The sequence below is a fragment of the Motacilla alba genome, chromosome 1, assembly GCF_015832195.1.
Source record: "Motacilla alba alba isolate MOTALB_02 chromosome 1, Motacilla_alba_V1.0_pri, whole genome shotgun sequence".
In the NCBI taxonomy this organism is placed as follows: Eukaryota; Metazoa; Chordata; class Aves; order Passeriformes; family Motacillidae; genus Motacilla; species Motacilla alba.
The window spans coordinates 25,590,067-25,607,688 of record NC_052016.1 but is presented as its reverse complement, the minus strand read 5'-3'; the positions used below and the strand labels follow the sequence as shown (position 1 = coordinate 25,607,688).

The 17,622-nt window shown below is 38.3% G+C and overlaps 2 protein-coding genes across 9 annotated transcripts in view; one reads left to right on the top strand and one right to left on the bottom strand.

Moving 5' to 3' along the window:
• CMSS1 (cms1 ribosomal small subunit homolog) overlaps positions 1 to 17,622 on the top strand; it is a 223,453-nt gene that overhangs the window by 28,380 nt on the left and 177,451 nt on the right. The window contains exon 1 of one of the 4 annotated variants that reach the window (XM_038133470.1): positions 13,981 to 14,150. The exons of the other annotated variants lie outside the window; for them this stretch is intronic. Coding sequence (XP_037989398.1) covers positions 14,123 to 14,150 — 28 coding nt within the window. The 5' untranslated portion in view covers positions 13,981 to 14,122. Of the gene's footprint in view, positions 1 to 13,980; positions 14,151 to 17,622 lie in introns of those variants that run through there. 4 annotated transcript variants of the gene reach the window in all.
• Positions 1 to 17,622, bottom strand: part of FILIP1L (filamin A interacting protein 1 like) — a 190,918-nt gene that overhangs the window by 28,727 nt on the left and 144,569 nt on the right. Inside the window, exon 1 of one of the 5 annotated variants that reach the window (XM_038133416.1) lies at positions 9,332 to 9,586. The exons of the other annotated variants lie outside the window; for them this stretch is intronic. The gene's annotated coding sequence lies outside the window, so the exon portion shown is untranslated. Of the gene's footprint in view, positions 1 to 9,331; positions 9,587 to 17,622 lie in introns of those variants that run through there. 5 annotated transcript variants of the gene reach the window in all.

The window sequence follows — 17,622 nt, the reverse complement described above, 5'->3', positions numbered from 1 at the left end:
TTATAATTTGTGATTTTTAAACAACAGTGTCATTGGAATGCATTTGGTGTTACATGCTAACAAGTTAAATTGATGGGGAAAATTGTGTGTCTTTATGAACCTGAGTTTTGTTTTAAGTGTATACTTGAAGTGTTATTCCTGGTAGAATGTTATTACTTGACCAGAGTTACTGAGCTGTTTTTAAAATCACCAGTGTGATAAAACACTCAATACTGCAGAGATAAACAGGTCAGGGCTTAATCCACCCCTTACCCTGTGGGCAGGTGAATGAGTTTGCATTTTCTATTCAGAGTGTCAGAACCAGGAATCCATAACGTTGCAGCCTCCTGCTAGGATTTACCAAGTGAAAAACTGTTACAGGAGTTAGCTCCTGAAAACTGTCCTTTGGAACCCTGCCTGTCTTCACCCTCACTCCCCATGGAAAGATTAGGCACAAACAAGAGAGTGCAGCTTGCCTAAGTTGTGGATACTTCTGGTGAGGCTGCTACTAGACTGATGATCCCAGCCACGTGTGTTTGGTTTGTGTTAGGCAAATACTACTTTGCTATCACTGCTATGCTTTGTTAACTGTTGCTGGAAGAGTAATATTTGGAGGTGTGAGTTTTTGTCTTGGCTGTTTACTCTGCATCCTTCAGTTGATTGAGGAGTTTGCAGAAGTTCTGTTTCTCTGAAGGAGTCAGTTGCTTCAGCTTGCTGTAAGTTTGTAACCGTTAAGTCATATTTTACACTTCAATTTAATGATACTGTTTTATATTAAGAGAAGAGTTTGAGTTTTCTTTAAGCCATTTCTATAGATAAATCCTGTGTTGTTGTTTTTTTTTTATTCTGTATGTAACTTCATAGTGCCTAGGTTCAAGGTGGACCTCTTTTATGGAATGCTTTTAAGGGGGGCACAGGTGGGAAAATGGGTGCTCTTCTGGTATGTCATGCACCTGAGGCAGTGCTGGTGCTGCTGCCTTGACCAGAATTGGGCATAATTGTGCAAGGATCCAATTTATGCAAACTTTTTTTAACTTCAATTAGTTAATATTTTTTGTATGACAGAAAATGGCACTCAGCCACATCATGTCACTCAGAGGAGACTGGTTAGTCGTAAATGTCATTTTCCCATAACATTTACAGGAACTGGATGTTCTCTAAAACAATTTTAACACACATTTTATATAAAAATAAATGTCTGGGGCTGCATTTTCATCCATGGGCAGAGTAGGCACTGTGCCTATCTCTTATGCTACCCATGGCCTTATATTATCAGTCATCAGCAGTGGTAAAATTTAGAACTTTCCATACTGCCATGCTTACTTGTTCTTTTGAACTGAAGGCATACTACTCATGCTGCTAGCCCTGGATAAGCTGCTCAGTGGCCACTTGCTTCTAGACAGGTGGAACTTGTCTGGAAACTTTATTAGGCATTCTTCATGCTCAGTGTACAAGAATTTATGTGCTGAAATTGTGATTTAAATGACATGGATTAAACATGGTAAGTTAAATAAAGATACTTTAGTACTGAATGGCACTGTTAGGGAAGACTGAGAATTTGCCAGTAATTGGAGGAATAAGGCTGGTGGTAAACAATTAGACAAACATTCCTCAGAAATTATATAGATGGTGTCACTGCTTTGCAGGATTCAAATTCCATTGCTTCTTGAGGGTTCTGTTCTGTTCATACCCATAAACCTTTATCATATACATGCATCCTCAGACAAAAATCAGCCCTTTTTCTGGTGTGCTTATTTCCTGAAGAAGCTCTGTGTATGTTTTTAATAAACTTGGAGTGTTTGAAACTGGGCTTGGGTCGCACCCCATTTCTTCTTTTTTAAGTCAGAAAACTTAAATCCTAATTGTTACTGCAGATTTAGCTTGAAGTATTTAACTTTTCCTTGATGCTAAGCTGCATGAAGCACTGCAGTTGAGACTTTTATCAGATTTTCTGATACAGTTGCAACTATTTCTGGTTGCCAAGACTGTAAATAATAATGTTAACAGCCATAGTGTTAATATCAAACAGAAGTTCATTTTGAAGCTAAATATGCCTCTTTTCCCATAGACCTGCTAATGTGAGTGTGTCCAATTTCTCTAAGATGGGCTTGGCCAGCACTTCATGTTGGAGGCACAGGTGAGAGAGATGGTAGCAATGCATTATGGCAGGGTTAACTAGCTGAACAAGTGATGAAGAATGCGGCTAGTTTCCTGGTTTTCGCTCTGTGAGCTTTGGAAATTGTATTGGAACTTTTTCTTATGCATTACAAATTGCTTCCGCATGCAGTTCTAGGTACTGAGCCTCTATACCTCTGGTGACTTAGTGACCTGACATATGATTCATTTTCTTGCTATCTGTTGTAAACCTGATAAGTGTTTGGAAATTGTATTTTCTTTTCTCCCAGTAGGCCACACAGACCTAGAAGGACTTGGTGAATTATCTAAAACGTCAGTGCATGTTTTGTCTAAAACATGTTAATCCTGAGCAAAGGTGCTCTGGTTCAGCATTTAAGTTTACGTGGCTTCTCCAAACTGATCCTCTCCAAAGAGGACTAACACATTGTTTTACAGGACAGGAAGCTACATTGGAGACCTAAAGATGATAGTTTGAGAATTTTTTTAATAGTTATAACCAAGGTTTACTTCACAGATCTAATTCATAGTTCAATAGCAAATGATAGTTTAAATAGCTTCTTCACCTGTGATGAACTGTTTAAGTGAAGAATATCTTTTACTCTCTGGTCTTTTGATTACGATGTGTTGAAGTAAGATTTTTCCATTTTTGTGCTGCCTTGGATGTTCAGTGTGTTAAAAATCAAATACCCTGCTTAAGAGTAAAAGAAATTAGATCCTTTAGTCGCACGTCCACTCAGAGTGCCAACAGCAGTGTTTAGGGTGATTGTGGTGTTTTGGATTTTTTAGCTACTTGCATGTGTGTTCAGCAGCTGGAGTAACTTCCTTGCTTTTTAAAATCAATGTTTCTCTATTTCCTAGGGAAAAAACCCCTAAATTGCTGGCTGGGATGAAAAAAGTGGATTTAACTAGTTCTAGCATTTCTGTGATAAATGAATTCTTAAATTATTTTAAATTTTTTCTGAGCAGTCTTCCTAAAGCCAAGAGAGGTACTTACTTTTTCCATCTTTAGTTGTTTTCCAGTGTTCTTTGCCTTTCAAAAACTGTCATAGGAAAAGGCTTTTTTAGGAAAGAGCAGGGTCACGTGCATGTATGCTTCCCTTGTGCCTTCTTATGAAGACTTTGAGTTCCTTGTTTCTTTAAGGAACTGTGAATTCAGTTGAACATTCTGGGCCTTGTTAGTGTACCCCAAATTGATTTATAACTCGGTATTGTTATGTGACATTTGGCTACATGCCCTACTTTATCTCTTTCCTTGCCTCTTGGCTGATGGTCTGTGGTATTCAGGTTATAGTTTCTTGTTTCAGATGTCACTGAAGGAGCTGTAGCATGCTTTCATGGACAGTGTGTTTCTGATGTAATACATTTTAGCTTTTATCATTCATTTATAATGTGGTTTCAAATGCTGAAAATAAACGAGTTCTCTCTAGCAGAACTTGCAAATTGTTTAGTTAACTGCTTTAATCTAGATATATGAGAGGGTCATTTACAAGTCACAAAATGTTACCAGTGTCAATTTCTGACTCCTCCCACCCAGTTAATCCTGACGGAAATAAGGAAATGTTGCTGTTCACAGAGACTACAGTAATCCTGTATAGCTCTAGGTGGCCGGTGGGACCAAAGCAGGGGCAAAAAGATCCTTTCCAAAGTGGCTGCTCCTTTGCGTACCAGTGTACATACATTTTTCTCCCTCCTCCTTTGGATGGGTTAGCAACGTATGTAAGCTTGACTATTCCTGTCAGCTGCTGTCTGCTGCTGTGCCAAAAGGGAAGCGATGTGTGAATCTTCCAGCAGAAGCCTAATAAGCATTCTCCACCGGTTGGTGTCGTCCCCGCACCACCCTCGGAGGCAGCAATGTGTCATCTGGAACTGGCCTGTCGTGAAGCTGTACTTGCTGACTTCGCTGTAGAGGTTTTCATCCCCCAGCTCTGCTTACTCATATGCATGCAAATGAACGTGCTCATTTATATATCAGATCTGTCTTTAGAAACACAGATTTTTGAGGTTTTAGGGCTGCCAAAGTTCCTGGTGGACTTTTCATTGAAGACAATTCAGTGTTTCGTTTCGGAATTTAGTTTTTGGCTGCTAATTAAAAAGCTTTTCTCTTTATATGGAAGAGTATATAGTAGTATTTTGCAAGTTAAGAAAAATGTTTCAGATTTAAGCATTAATACTTGACTATTGCATTTTTCTTCCCACACCTTCCTATATCCAGGTTAGTGTGTTCAATACTGGGTTTCAGATATTTAGATTAGGGATTGGCTACCCTGAGTGTGGCGTTGTTACACCCTCAGGTTCAAGTGACCAATATAAATCACTTTTGGTTTTTTTTGGTATGGTATGGTTTTGGTAACAGAATGGCTTTTCTGAGGTGTAGAATGTGCTTGACCAGGGGGTAGCATTTTGAAGCTGAAAACAAAACCAAGTGTGGCATTTATTAGGCTTCTTCTGAGAAACCTCTTTGTGGCTAAGTAGAATAGAATCATGTTTGGGAATGTGATGGGTGATGTTAGTTTCAGGTAGGCCAAACTTACATGTGATAAAATTTTAAAATTGATTTTCTTCATAATTAGACTTATTGACTGAAAGCTATATAAATTACCAAAAAAGTACCAAAAAAGATTAAATCCATTGAAAGCTGACAGAATTCAATCAGCTTAAACTTAACTCTTAGATAGTTTTGTCTGTGTACTAAAATTCAATGTGTAATTAAAATGTGAGTTTTATGAGTACCTTACTTTCTATTTTTAAGCAGCCAGTTTTAAGTGGTTTTTTAAGGCAGAAGCTTCATGCTGCTTCATTTCAGTTTTTAAAAAATTTTTCTTCATTCCCTCACTCTGTCATTGTGATAGTTGCTATGCAAACACTAGATAAGCTTTGTGTCGCTCATAAAAAAAGACAAAGTTTTAAATCAGCTGTCTGCAATGAATTTGAAAAAAAATTCTTTGAATATTAGGTTTAAGGTAGATTTTAAGAACTCTATCCATCATTTAAGTGCAACTGTTGTGTTGCTTCCCTGGCCTTTGGAAATCTATAAAGGATAATGAAATCTGATGTATTGTTTCACATCCCACGTATGCAAGATGAGTGTTTTTCTTGTCAGGAGTGGACTTTTTCCCATCCACATTTTCAGTCATGTTCAATAGAGCTCTGTGTACTGTACCTGATGTATGTCTGTAAAGCTTTGGGAAGTTTGGGCATGAGCAATGGTGGATGCAGGCTCTGGTTTCTCAGCTTCTTTGAACATGTAGCATGAAGCAGAATGGCTCAAGTTCTGCTGCTTTGCCTCAGCAGCCACTCTCTGGTGGTCACCTGCCCAGCCTGAGACTGAAGTCAAGCAGCTGTGTTACATCATCATCATGTGCATGATGAACTGCAGCAGCAGGCGTGACTTCTGCAACAGGCAAAAAGTCCATGTATTTATCAGCTTGAATGACCAAGGTTATGGTTTTGACTTGTGTAGAAATGTTGTGTAGCAAGGTTGGGTTGAACTTTCATCCACAGTATTTCCCTACTGCTGTTAAAGGATGGTTCTATGATGATGTTGCTGGGTGTTCAGCCAGCATTCATTATTTGCATGAACACTCGCCTCTTCACATCACATCAGCCCTGGTGAGGAACTGCTTTGGGAGGGGGTTTTTTGTACTGTTTTCAACTGGTGGGTACAGACTGCCTCAGAAAATCTTCAAATACATTCTGCTAGAAATTGTGAACACTCTGGATGAGCTGTAACTGCCTGAGGGTGCACCTCTGGTGCATCAGAGTGAGCACAGCTCACTGAACTTCAGGAACATCATGGTGCACTGGACATGCTGTCAAAGTGATTTTTGTCTTGCTGACAGAAAACACAGCAAACCTCAAAATCAGCATAATGTACTGAGAGGTGTTAAGAGTCAAAGTGTCCATTACTTCACTTAAATCACAAGACTGGGCACTATATTTAGAATTTTTAAGCAGTGATTTTTACCTTTTTGGAGCTGAGTAATACATTTTAGTGAATGGTTGAACTAACCAAGCTTTCAACTACATCAAGAAGCTCAATCTAAACCCTAAGGGTGCCATGGCAGAATCTATTCAGTATGAAACAAAAACCCCAAGCAATTAAAAATTATTAATAAGACACAGTTTCTAAGTTCAAATCAACTTGGTGGCAAGATAAAGTGTTGAGGGAAACTATTAATGAGACAGAACTACAGTTATATACAATGTTTTTTAAAGACAGTCATCCTACATTGTAAACTCCTTAGGATTCTCTGACTCTAGATATTTTAATTGTTTTTTCAATGAACTTTTTCAGGTAGTACCACACCCAGGATTTGAGAACAGCTGCTCGTAGGAAAGGTCCAGAGGAGCTGTAGTAGCTCAGTTGCCCATGCCATGTTTACATGTGGTAAAGAATTTCTCCTGAAGAAAAGTAGAAGTGTTTTAAGATCTGTCACAGAGGGGAGACTCACCAGGAGTAAAACCATGCTTTTTTTTTTAAATGCCATGACAAGAGCCAAATTGGTCATTCAACATAGTGTAAGGTAAACAGTATGAAAATTGTGTTGCTCAGCACAAATCAAGAAATATTTTAATTTTACTACTACTGATGGGGAATAGAAACTGTTCCTTTTCTTCTGGATCAAATATCTAAAAATTCTGCTGTCAGCAGATGTTGGAGGAAAGGGAAGTGATGGGAAAGGAACAAACAGTCAATGCAGTTTGATAGGAAGTTGACTTTCATTTCTGGAGGATATATTTGTTCTAAAAATGTTTTCACATTGGATGTTGAGAAAAATTACTATAAAAATTTAGATGAAGAAATACAATTGTTTAAGATTGAGTTATGTGATGATTCTTTTCTTTCACTGTGTCCTTTTACTTTTAATGGAAACTAGCATTTTAATCACTTAAAATTAGGAATACCAATCAATTAATACCCAAAACATGTTAAGAAACCCGATCTAATAAAGGAGTGTAATAGAGAGGGGGTGGAGGGGGAAACAGCAGTGAGACAGTTTAATCATTATACCTCCATCTAATTATTTTGGAGTTTAACCAATATAAATGAGAGCAAAATTGGTTCTGTAAGTGTTAAGTGAAGAATGTTTTCTTTTTAATCTGAGGAAGGCAGACTATGAGGAGTAGAGTTCTGGCTTTCAATAGATGTTATGATTTGTTTTAGGCTAGCAGTATTCAGAGTACAGACGATACTTTAGATACTGCTAAAGCAGTAATCAGTGATAGAAATCACCCTTCTTTGTGGATTTGGATTTAAATTGTCTCTTACCTATGGAGAGACTTTTTTCTTTTTTCTATTTAGTGCTTCTATCAAATTTATTGCATGCGTAGCATTCCTGTTAATATTTTTTCTTTGCCATATTGTAGTCTTTCAACTTCTTCAGCTCATCCTTTCTACTCAGATACTCTTTTTGAAGACTGTCACTTAACTTTGGTTCCTAACACATCTGTTCACAATATAGCTAAGTTTTCTACTTTATAACTTGACACTGGATATTTAGAAAACTAAGTAATCTTTTTTAAACTGCAAGGACTCTGCACATATGACAGAATAGTGAGCAGAAGACTGTTTAAGGGTCTCAGGATACTGATATGGGGTATTGTTTTTGTACTGTGAAATTACATTTGTTCTGGTTGCTAGGATTCTTTTCATTCTATATATACACTATACAGTGCCCTCTTCCCTGATTCTCTCAACAGAGGTATAAACTTTGCTTGTTACAAAAAAGAATATGTTAGAACATGGATGTGACTTCTGTCTAATTGCCAGGTTAATAATACACAAATACCTGAATTATATTTGAAATTAAATGTCTCTTTATGTTTACATTTTTAGAAGCATGTTGAAAATAACTGCTTCATATTTTCTCCATGTTTAAAGCCAGAAAAAAAGTTATGAAAAAGTTCACACAAGATAATTTGGCTCAGCCTCTAAATCTGTGTATGCATGACTACAACAATGCATCTGTTAGTATGAGCTTTGATTTTTCCTAAATATATAACTGAACAAGGATTTTGCAGGATTTAAAACACCAAATAAATGGAAAAAAGAACCCTTACTTCTCTCCTAAAATTGCATTTATTTTTGTACTAAGGAAAAGGAGAATATACCACAAAAATATGTTTTACCTGTAAGAAGAGTTCAAAATTCATGGTCTTAAGGTCTAACTTTTCTAACATTTTTAATTACACATAGGACTCTGAAGAGCAGTGCTCAGTAGTTCTAATTTGCAAGTAGGACAGTGCAATTGACTTCATTGCAGTTGCTCCTATGAACAAAGATTTGACAGGGTTTGGCCCTTAATTAACAGAGAGGACAGTGTAATTTTGCATACTACGCAGGTGTGAACTGTAAACACACTGAAGTCTAATCTTTTAAGGTGCTTTGTGCCTCGCCTGTTTTCTGGAGTTAATAGCTGCAATACTGCTGAACATCTTGCAGAATAAGCCTCGAAGAGAGCAGTGTGCTTTCTGATCCTCACACTCATCATGTGTTTGACCAGGATTAAAAGTTTTTTTCATGAAAATCTGACAGTTCTGCCCTCTTGTGATTTGACACTTGCACACAAGACACAGAAGAGGGAAGCAGTGTGTATGAGTTGAAAAGTTTGTTAGTAATTAAACTAGTTGCAATTTTTTCTTTTAGACCTAGCATAATCTTATTGCAAAGTAATGTATGTGGAAATTTATACATCGCTCTGAAAACTACAGTAGAAGTTGTTCAAAAGTATAGTAAATGGTTAGAGACATGTGTGTGTACATGTCTACTAATACATAGCATATGCATGTAAATGCAGCAGAAAGAGAGGCAGTAGCTCTACCTAATATATTACAATACTTTTGGACTCCTTCCACAGCTTTTAATGCAGTTGTGATTTTATCCAACCATTTGGAAAGTGTGTGTAATTCATAACTCTCTCCTTCTTTAATGTTACATTAATTCCTCGTCTGTTGCCTCTGCAGGAATTGTTTTAAAGACAGTTTTTAACGCTTGAAATAGTCACCCTATATACCATTCACCGGACATCATCTAGATCTCCTGGTGCTGTTTTGGGTTATTTCATAGTTTCTCAGTTCCTCACCCCGCTTTTTTTTTTTTTTTTTTTTTTTTTTCTTTTTGGGAAGTGACTTTTTTGAAAAAAAGGTATCTCAACAGGAAAAAGCCAGAAGCGCCAGTGCTTGCCAGAAGAAGCTTGCTTCCCACCCTCTGCCTTACCTTGCGCTGGCGGGCTATAGCAATCCCGGGTGAGCCGGTGCTGCGGGGCGCGGGCGCTGCGCGGTGGCATCGGGGCTGCTGCGAGCATTCCAGCGCTCCCGCGGAACAATGAGGGATGGGCGCGCGGGCGGACCGAGCCTATGCACCATTACGTCAGCGCCTTGCCATATAAGGCGCGGTGCAGCCCCGCCGCGCTGCCCGGTGCGCTCCGGTGCGGCCGCCGCCGGGCAGCTCCGCCCGGCCGCCGCTGGGCAGCTCGGCCACCGCCGGGCAGCGGGCAGCTCGGCCACCGCTGGGCAGCTCGGCCACCGCCGGGCAGCGGGCAGCACCGCCGGGCAGCTGAGCAGCTCGGCCGCCGCAGGGCAACTTCGCCCGGCCGCCGCTGGGCAGCCCGGCACGGCCACTGCTGGGCAGCGGGGCATCTCGGCCGCCGCTTAACAACTCAGCTCGGCCATCTCTGGGCAACTTGCCACCGCTGGGCAGCTCGGCCACCGATGGGCAGCCGGGCTCGGCCCTGGGCAGCTGGGCTCGCCCTTGGCAGCTCGGCACCGGGTGCTGGCTCCGGCCGAGCCCCGCGCTGTGTGAAACATTGCGTTCGTCCTCCAGCTCAGGGCCAAGAAGAATGTGCGGAAGGTTTGGGTTAGGGCAGTTCCTCTCTAGCGCTGATGATAAAGTCGTTTTAAGCTTGTTACTGATTAGGTACAATGTTTTCCACTTAGTCCCGCAGTCTAGAGTTCGAAAACGGAAAATCTAGATTCCAAGTCATCTTGTTTAATTAGTTGTTCTAAGGGAGATTTTTCTGATGTTTCGTTATTTTTTTTTCCTTTTAATTTTATTATGACAAAAAACGCAGCTTTAGCTGAACTCCTCTGAGGGGGCATATGAACTTTGAGCCTTCCTTTTTTTTTTTTTCCTTCTGCAAAGAGTCGGGGTCCTTGGAGGATAGTATTTTATTTCCTGATGATGTAACTACAAAACAATTCTCTTAAGTGATGATGGGAAGGCCAGATGAAATCTGATTTTTTTTTCTCTTCAATGTTTTTTCTACAAACCCCTTTCCTTTTTCATATGTTTGTGTTTCAGCTAACACAATTAGGCAGTCCAACCAACTATTTTTAGTAAGAAGGTCTTGAAGAAATGAGTTGTTTGTTTTAATATTTAGGAAAGAGGCAGAAAGCCAAAAAATAGGATTTAGATTGAAGAACTTAAAATCTGTCTCTTGTATTCCCTGTCCTTTAGTGTACACCCCAAATAAACACTGATGACAGAAGGAAGAAATACTGGAAATAGGTACAAAATTTGTTACTGAAAATCCACTAAGGGATAACAGGAATCAGTGAAACAAACTCCTTTATGTTGGTGGGTAAATTAGACCATTGAAAGGCTTTCTACACTATTGAAGTAGTAGGTGCATCCACAATTAATTTATTTGCAGCATTTGAATTTTAGTCTTCATCTCTGTAGCTTAAGCCACTCTCTGCCTGCCTTTAGTGCTTTTTTTCATATTGCACGTAATACTAAGAATAAGGCAAGTTACTTATTTGAGAGTGTTGTCTGTAGGTATGAAAACAAATGGTGATTAAGGTGTTTGCATTTCATTAACGAGACAGACATCATCTAGCTATCTTGCATATATTTACTCTGAGTGTAGCCTGAAAAAGGTATTTATTCTTTAGTTGAAAAATTCCAGGCAACCCCTTGCATGGTTAGTGAGTAAAGACTTCCTCATAACTCTGCTGCTTATTTGCATGGGTGATCCTGCTGTGTTCTTTTTGTAAGTTTCTGAGAAAGTTCAGATTTGGGTACCTTGTCAGAAAACTTTCAAATTATTTAATACTAACCTTTCCCAAATGGTTTTGGAGATAGAAAACATCTTATTTGAATACACCAATGGACAGACTAGGATAATATTTCATTTGCTATTCTAGGGAGAGTTAATAATCAAATCCAAACAGAAACAAAATAACCTGTCCTTTAGCTGATATTGGCCTATTCAGTTCCTTGGCTAATGTTTTTGGAGGCTAAAAGTTTGTCTAGTTTTTATCAAAAGCATTATGCCAATATGGATCATTTGAAATACAAGCTGATCTAGGTGATCTTGGTATGGGAAATATCTTCAGCTACAAACTCAGCCTTTCTGCTGGGACTCTGTTTAAAATGGCAGAACAACTGAAGGTGCTGTCTCAGAGCAGGCTGTGGAGATACTGCTGTATCCATTCTGATTTGCAGGAGGAGTCAGGGAAGTTATTCAGTGCAAGGCAGGTAGGAGTTAAATGTCAATGCATCCTTTTTTTACATGTATGTATGTGAACACAAATATATAAACCCTTAGTGGTGAAAACTTCTGTTTCTGTCCTGGGTCTGTTTTTTTTCTTCCCTTCCCTTTGCAATTGCTTTAGTTTTTGCGACTTTCCCTTTACCTGCACACACCCTGTTTCTGTAGTCTATATGAAAATTGCCTGCATTTTTGTTCTACCACATGAAACAGTTGTTTTAGGCCATAAGCCGCTTTGAAGAAGAGGACTTCTCAAAAGCTGGTAATCAAAAATTCATCCTCAAAATCTAGTTCTATTCTGGAGTTCCAAGGAACACAGCTCAGATAGTGCTGGTGATACGTTTATTAGTAGTCTGGGAACAGGGAATAGAGAATGCAAGTCCTTCTGTTTATAAGTCTGTGTTTACATCTGGGGATGGCCAGAATACAAACTCCTCATTTCTTAGTTAATTCCTCTCTGCAATACAAAAGTGCACATCTGTGACCTTCTGCAAACCAGCTTTATCAGAGAGCATCAGCTGAGTGTATAATGACCTGACTTCCTTCTTTTATATTGTTATGACTTAATGGACATTGTACAGTGCTACCCAAGCCCTGTTAAGGGATTGGATATTTTATTAAAAATTCCAAGTTCTGGACTACTATTACATAAAAAGTTCATTTTTATTTGAGGCAATGAATAGAGTTGCAAAGGAGCCTTCCTTTACTGCATTTTTCGTTTCTTTCAGTAGTAGGTGGAATCCTGGCACTGGTGAACTACACTGAAGAGGAAAAAAAAGCCTTTGGGCAAGCAGCTATGCCTGTCTCATTCTCTATTGCTCCTTGAAAATGAATTCTGTTTCCTTAGTTACTACACATAGTTTTGCACAGAACTGGTGCATTTGCAAGTATTGTGACAGCAAAACTTGATTTTTAGATTGTTGATTTGTAGAAATTGAAGACCAAAAGAAAATCAATTAAATCATTGGTGCATCTCCTGTCAATGCAGGGCTGCTCTCTTGAAGTGACTTTTTTCTAGTTACTGCTCTCTTGCAGTTACTTTTTTCTAGTTACAGTCTTGCAGTGACTTTTTCTAGTTTTCTAGTGACTTTTTTCTAGTTTTTTCTGTTCTTTGTGCTCACAAAATCTTTCAGGATTTTACTTTAGAAAAATAGAATCTGGGAAGATGGAAGATTATATGAGGCAAGGAGAAGATAGGACAAATAAGTGAGAAGACTTTGAGGCAGTTGTTTAGACTTTATCTTAAACTGTCTGAATTCCTCCCGTTACTTCCATCATTAAACTTCTCCTTTTCTTCCCATGGCGTTTCATAGCAGCAGTTCCAGTGTTCTTAAACCCATAACCTATCTATTGCAGCATTTGACCCCTTCCTTTGGCCATTTTGTATCTAAGATAAATAAAGGAAATTAGATCTTGGGCCTCAGTTCAACAAAGCACTTAAAACATAGCCCTGTGTATTTTTGTTGAAAAAGGAAAGGACTTCAGCAGAAGTCTGATTTTAATGATGTATTGAAATGTTTGGCTGAATCAGGCTCTTGGTCGCATTTACTTCATGTAGATGTTGTTGAAGCTTGGGGCTTCTGAAATTCTCCCTGGGGTCTAAATCTTTAGGTTACTTTCATATTCCAAAAATAAACATCTATTGTACTATTCGTACAGTACTATTTGTACTGAAGTACAAATACTGTCAAAGCTTTTATTAGTATTTTAGATTACTTAGAACTGTTTTCTTTTTTGGAGGTGGTCTGCTTAAGTTTTGCATGTGATACCTGGAGAACTGAAACATAGGCAGAATTGACAAGTTGAATTTTATTGCCTTGCATAAATGGGAGCTGATATTTAATGTTTTAATAACTCATTTGACTTCAAGGATTTTTCTCCACTCTGTGCTCAGCCTTGTCTCTGAAATCTGTGGGAGTTTGGACATTACTCAGTGGAAGAAGATTCACTCTAATTATTTCTTAGATTATTAGCATCCTTCAAAAATTTTCTAATTAATCTTTATTATTTCTCCTTGCGTTATGTTTGATGGTCTCTAAGATTTCATCCGTAAAGTGTTTTAGAGTTTCGTATCCTAATGTATAGCTTAATTTCTGAATATTGCAAAGAGAAATATGGAGGTTATTATGGCTTATTTACAGTCTGAAATGTACTGACAACTAATAAATGCATGTGGAAGGCAAGGGGCAGAAGAAGGGGAAAGTTCTAAACATAACATTCTTCACATTCATGTGTCTTTTACTATGGACCATGGGTGGAAAGAGATTCATATCTTCATTACTCTGCGGTTTTAATTTTTTTTGGCAGCAGGGAGAAATATTTTTCAAACTCTCCTATTGTTTACAGATTCCATTATTCTCCCTTTTTTTTACAGATACCAATAAAATTCCTAGCCAAATATTAAGGATAATTAGATCCCTTTATGTTGAGTGCTGTATTGGGAAGTTGATGACTGCACCTCTCAACTATTATGGCTTCTAAGGAGAACTTGCAAGTGCTTCATATCTGCTTGTGAGATGGTTTCATTTTGTATATGGGACCAAGGTAATTTTTTATGAAAAAGACATTTTGAATTTTTTGAGTGGCATAGTCTATCATGAACAAGGATGGACAGAATTTAATTTGTATGCCTTTCCCTCCTCTATATAAACCATATATAGCCAAGTAATGTTTTCTCTGTGATAAAATTAGATAATGTTCTTTAGTTCATGAAAGGTCTGTACAAGAGTGTATTTTAAGAAGAAGTTTGGGATTGGAGGTTTGATTGTTTGTGATAGGTTCTGCAGTGAGATTTTTTTTTATCAGCCCACCCCCACCCACAAGTATGCCTGTCTAGTTGGGCTATTTCTGGAGGCACGACAGCCATTTCAGTATTAATGCAGTAGCAAAAGTGAGTTGTAATCCTGTGAAGACTTAGGACCTTGGAAGGTGCTCAGTTTCATGTCTGTAAACATGCTTGAAAGTAGAACATATTTTAAATGTCTGTCTTTAGTCATTAGACTGCAGAAAAAATGATGCTATGTACTACTTTTCTTTATCCATTTCCATTGAATTCAGTCAAAGCAAGATTCTTTTTGTAGAACTTCAGGGAATTGATATGGCTGAAACATTTTGAGCTTCAAGTCTGACTCCACGTGAATCCCTGTCTCTTTTTTTATCAGTAGTATAATGTATTAGTATTAATCTAAGCTGTAAGTTCAGTCATTTTATTCAAAGTGATCAACTCCTTTTCAGAGCAGTATAATTCATGTTGGAATAAAAACTGTGGAGGTTTGTTGACTCAGCTTTTCACACTGGCGTGAATTGAACATGGTGCCAGTGGAGGATGTTTCTTTGAAAGCTTTGATGATATGAAGTGAAAAAGTAGATCAAGTTATTGCAGGCTCTTTCAGCTCCTCCATATCATGCACTATGTCTTCCCTTATGCTTTTCCCTTCACATCTCTTGTTTGTACACAGGGAGAAGGGATTTGGCATTCAGTGCATTTCTTGGGGGATTCAGGTTTACAGGAGCCTTCCTGAGGCCATTGGCTACTTTGGGAGCTCAAGCCTGTCAGGCACACAGTTAGGTGAGCGTGCACTCAAATGCAGCATCGGAACTGGAAGAAGGCTCATTGGTGCCACTGATTTTATGCAGAGTGGAGTACAAAGCTGTTGTGCTTTATTTTCTTTTTTGGTGGTTAAGTAGAGAGAATCCAGAATTAAAATGTATCATGAAGCCTACATGTCATTGTTATAATTCTGTTGAACAGGCTTCTCTCGCCTCCTAGTGATTAACCCAGTGAAAACAGAGCTGTTAAAGAGCTTTTTTGAAAGAGAGTAAGACTGTAGAAGAATGAGTATGGATGCTAAGGAAGGTAAAATTTGCAAGGAGAAAAAGTATTTTTTATTGGGCTGCCTGCATTAGCAGAGTAAAACACAAACATGCTCTTGGGCCTGGAGGCCCTTCTTTGGGTCTTAAGATGCTGCATCTATGTTACAAAATCTGTGTGATACCAGACATGTTTTCTGCCTTGATAAACAGTCCCCTTAGGGTTCCTGGTAAAAAATACATTCAAAAAGGCTTTTCTTATTCTCTGTCATTTCAGTAGCTACATGTTAGTTCCTGTTCAAAGCACAATGCTTCAAGTTATTGGTGATTTTGGTACCTGTTCAAGGAATATATGTTGAAATAACGCAGAGGCAAATGCATCTTATACAGGCTGTTTTAGATTGCGGATTCCTAGGGATGTAATGTAGCTCGTAAAACTTTGATCCCTTTGGGATTCAGAATTGCTGAGCTATCTGATGGATTCATAGTTTAGAAATGTGACTTAGTTGTGTGGTTCAGTTCTCTGGTCTGGAAAAGTATTTACAGAATTTCTTGACCTCCTAGGGTATAGTCACATGTAGCTCTTTGTGTTAGTCTTGCCCACAGCAGGTACTGTTCAAGGAGTCTCTTGGGCTCGGGGAAATGTATTTAGCAGACTCAGACACTCCACAGCTCCAGAGTCTGCAACAAAAATTTTACAAAACCCTGGAGTGAGGAAGGCGAACAAATACAAAAGGGTATTAATTTGGCTTTTTTACAGCAGCTGGCATGAGACGTATCAGCCTTAAGAACCATTACTTTCAACTCGGCAATATTGAAGTTGTGTCATTATCTGGGAACACTTTTATTGATCTCATGTCTCTGGGTGTTATGTCAACAGGATGGACTATTACTAAGAAAGTCTTCTAGGAGATGAACTAAATGCTTGAATAGCCTACAGCTTGCTTCATGCTTGAAAACTGAACTAAAGCACAAAAAAAGTGGTTTAAGGAAATTCTGTTCCAGCACCTGAAGGAAAGGCAAAATTTTCTTTTAGTCCCTAAAATCTTAGGCTTTTTAAACAGTCTTCCTTGCAACCTTTCCCACTGCTTTATAGTCTGCTTTATTTTGTGGCGTTTTTTTTAGTTGTTGAGTACTTTATTTTTAACCTGTTTTGTTCAGCTACCTATTTTTAGTTGTAAGGAAGAAGCTTCTGTACCTTTTAACATTGTTTCCCCTGCATAACTTGATTGAAAGAATTTTGACAGAGCACAATTTCTTTCTTCTGTTTGCTCTGGCCAGTGAACTCAGGAGCTTTTAATACGAAGATTAATATTAATTAGATGAAAGATACTTACAGTCCATACAAATTGCACATATAAAGAGTGTGGTCAGGATGGACTGCCTAGAACTGATTAAAGAGAGCAATGTATTGGGTTCTTGTAGTGATACAGTTTCTTGCATGTGAAACCTGTAGTGGCACATTCTGCTATGAAATCACATAGTACATTTGATAATTGCTAATAATTTATCTTATAAGCAGACTGTACTATTCATCAAGAAAAAAATAAGCTAATTTCTTAAATGGGTTCAACAGAAGAACATGGACTTTAGTACTTCTAGGTGACTCTACAGAACAAAGATTTAAGCACCGCAAATTTGTAGATCTTTGGGTTATTTACCCCCTGCCCCCTCTCCAGTAAATACAGAACTATATACATAGGTAAATATTTGTGCATAACTCTAGCCAGTAGCAAGGACAGAGGAGAAAAGTGGTTCTAGTTATTTTAATGCTGTACTTATGATAGTACTTATGCAGCCTTTTTGTGTTTAGCTTTTAAAATGATACAGAAATGTCTCGATTGCATTTATAATAGACGGAGGCCTAGAACTAGAATGCTGCAAAAGAACAAGTATATTTTTGAGTTCCTAATGTATGTTGTACTGGTTGAATCCAGATCCAGTTGTGCATGACCTCTTAGTTTGATTCAAGTTTGGAGCACGTGAAGTTTGTTAGTTCTTTTCTGTTTTACTCTATTTTTCTGACTTTAATTGTTTTTATTTCAAATTTTCATATTTGATGGGCAGAGGTTATTCTCACATAAAACAAATCAGTTCTTGATATTGCTGCTGAGTAGCAGCATACATGAATCCAACACTACCAAAATAGGAGGAGTTATTTTGCTAGAAGCCAAAGATGTGACATAAGTGACATAAGGTGTCCATA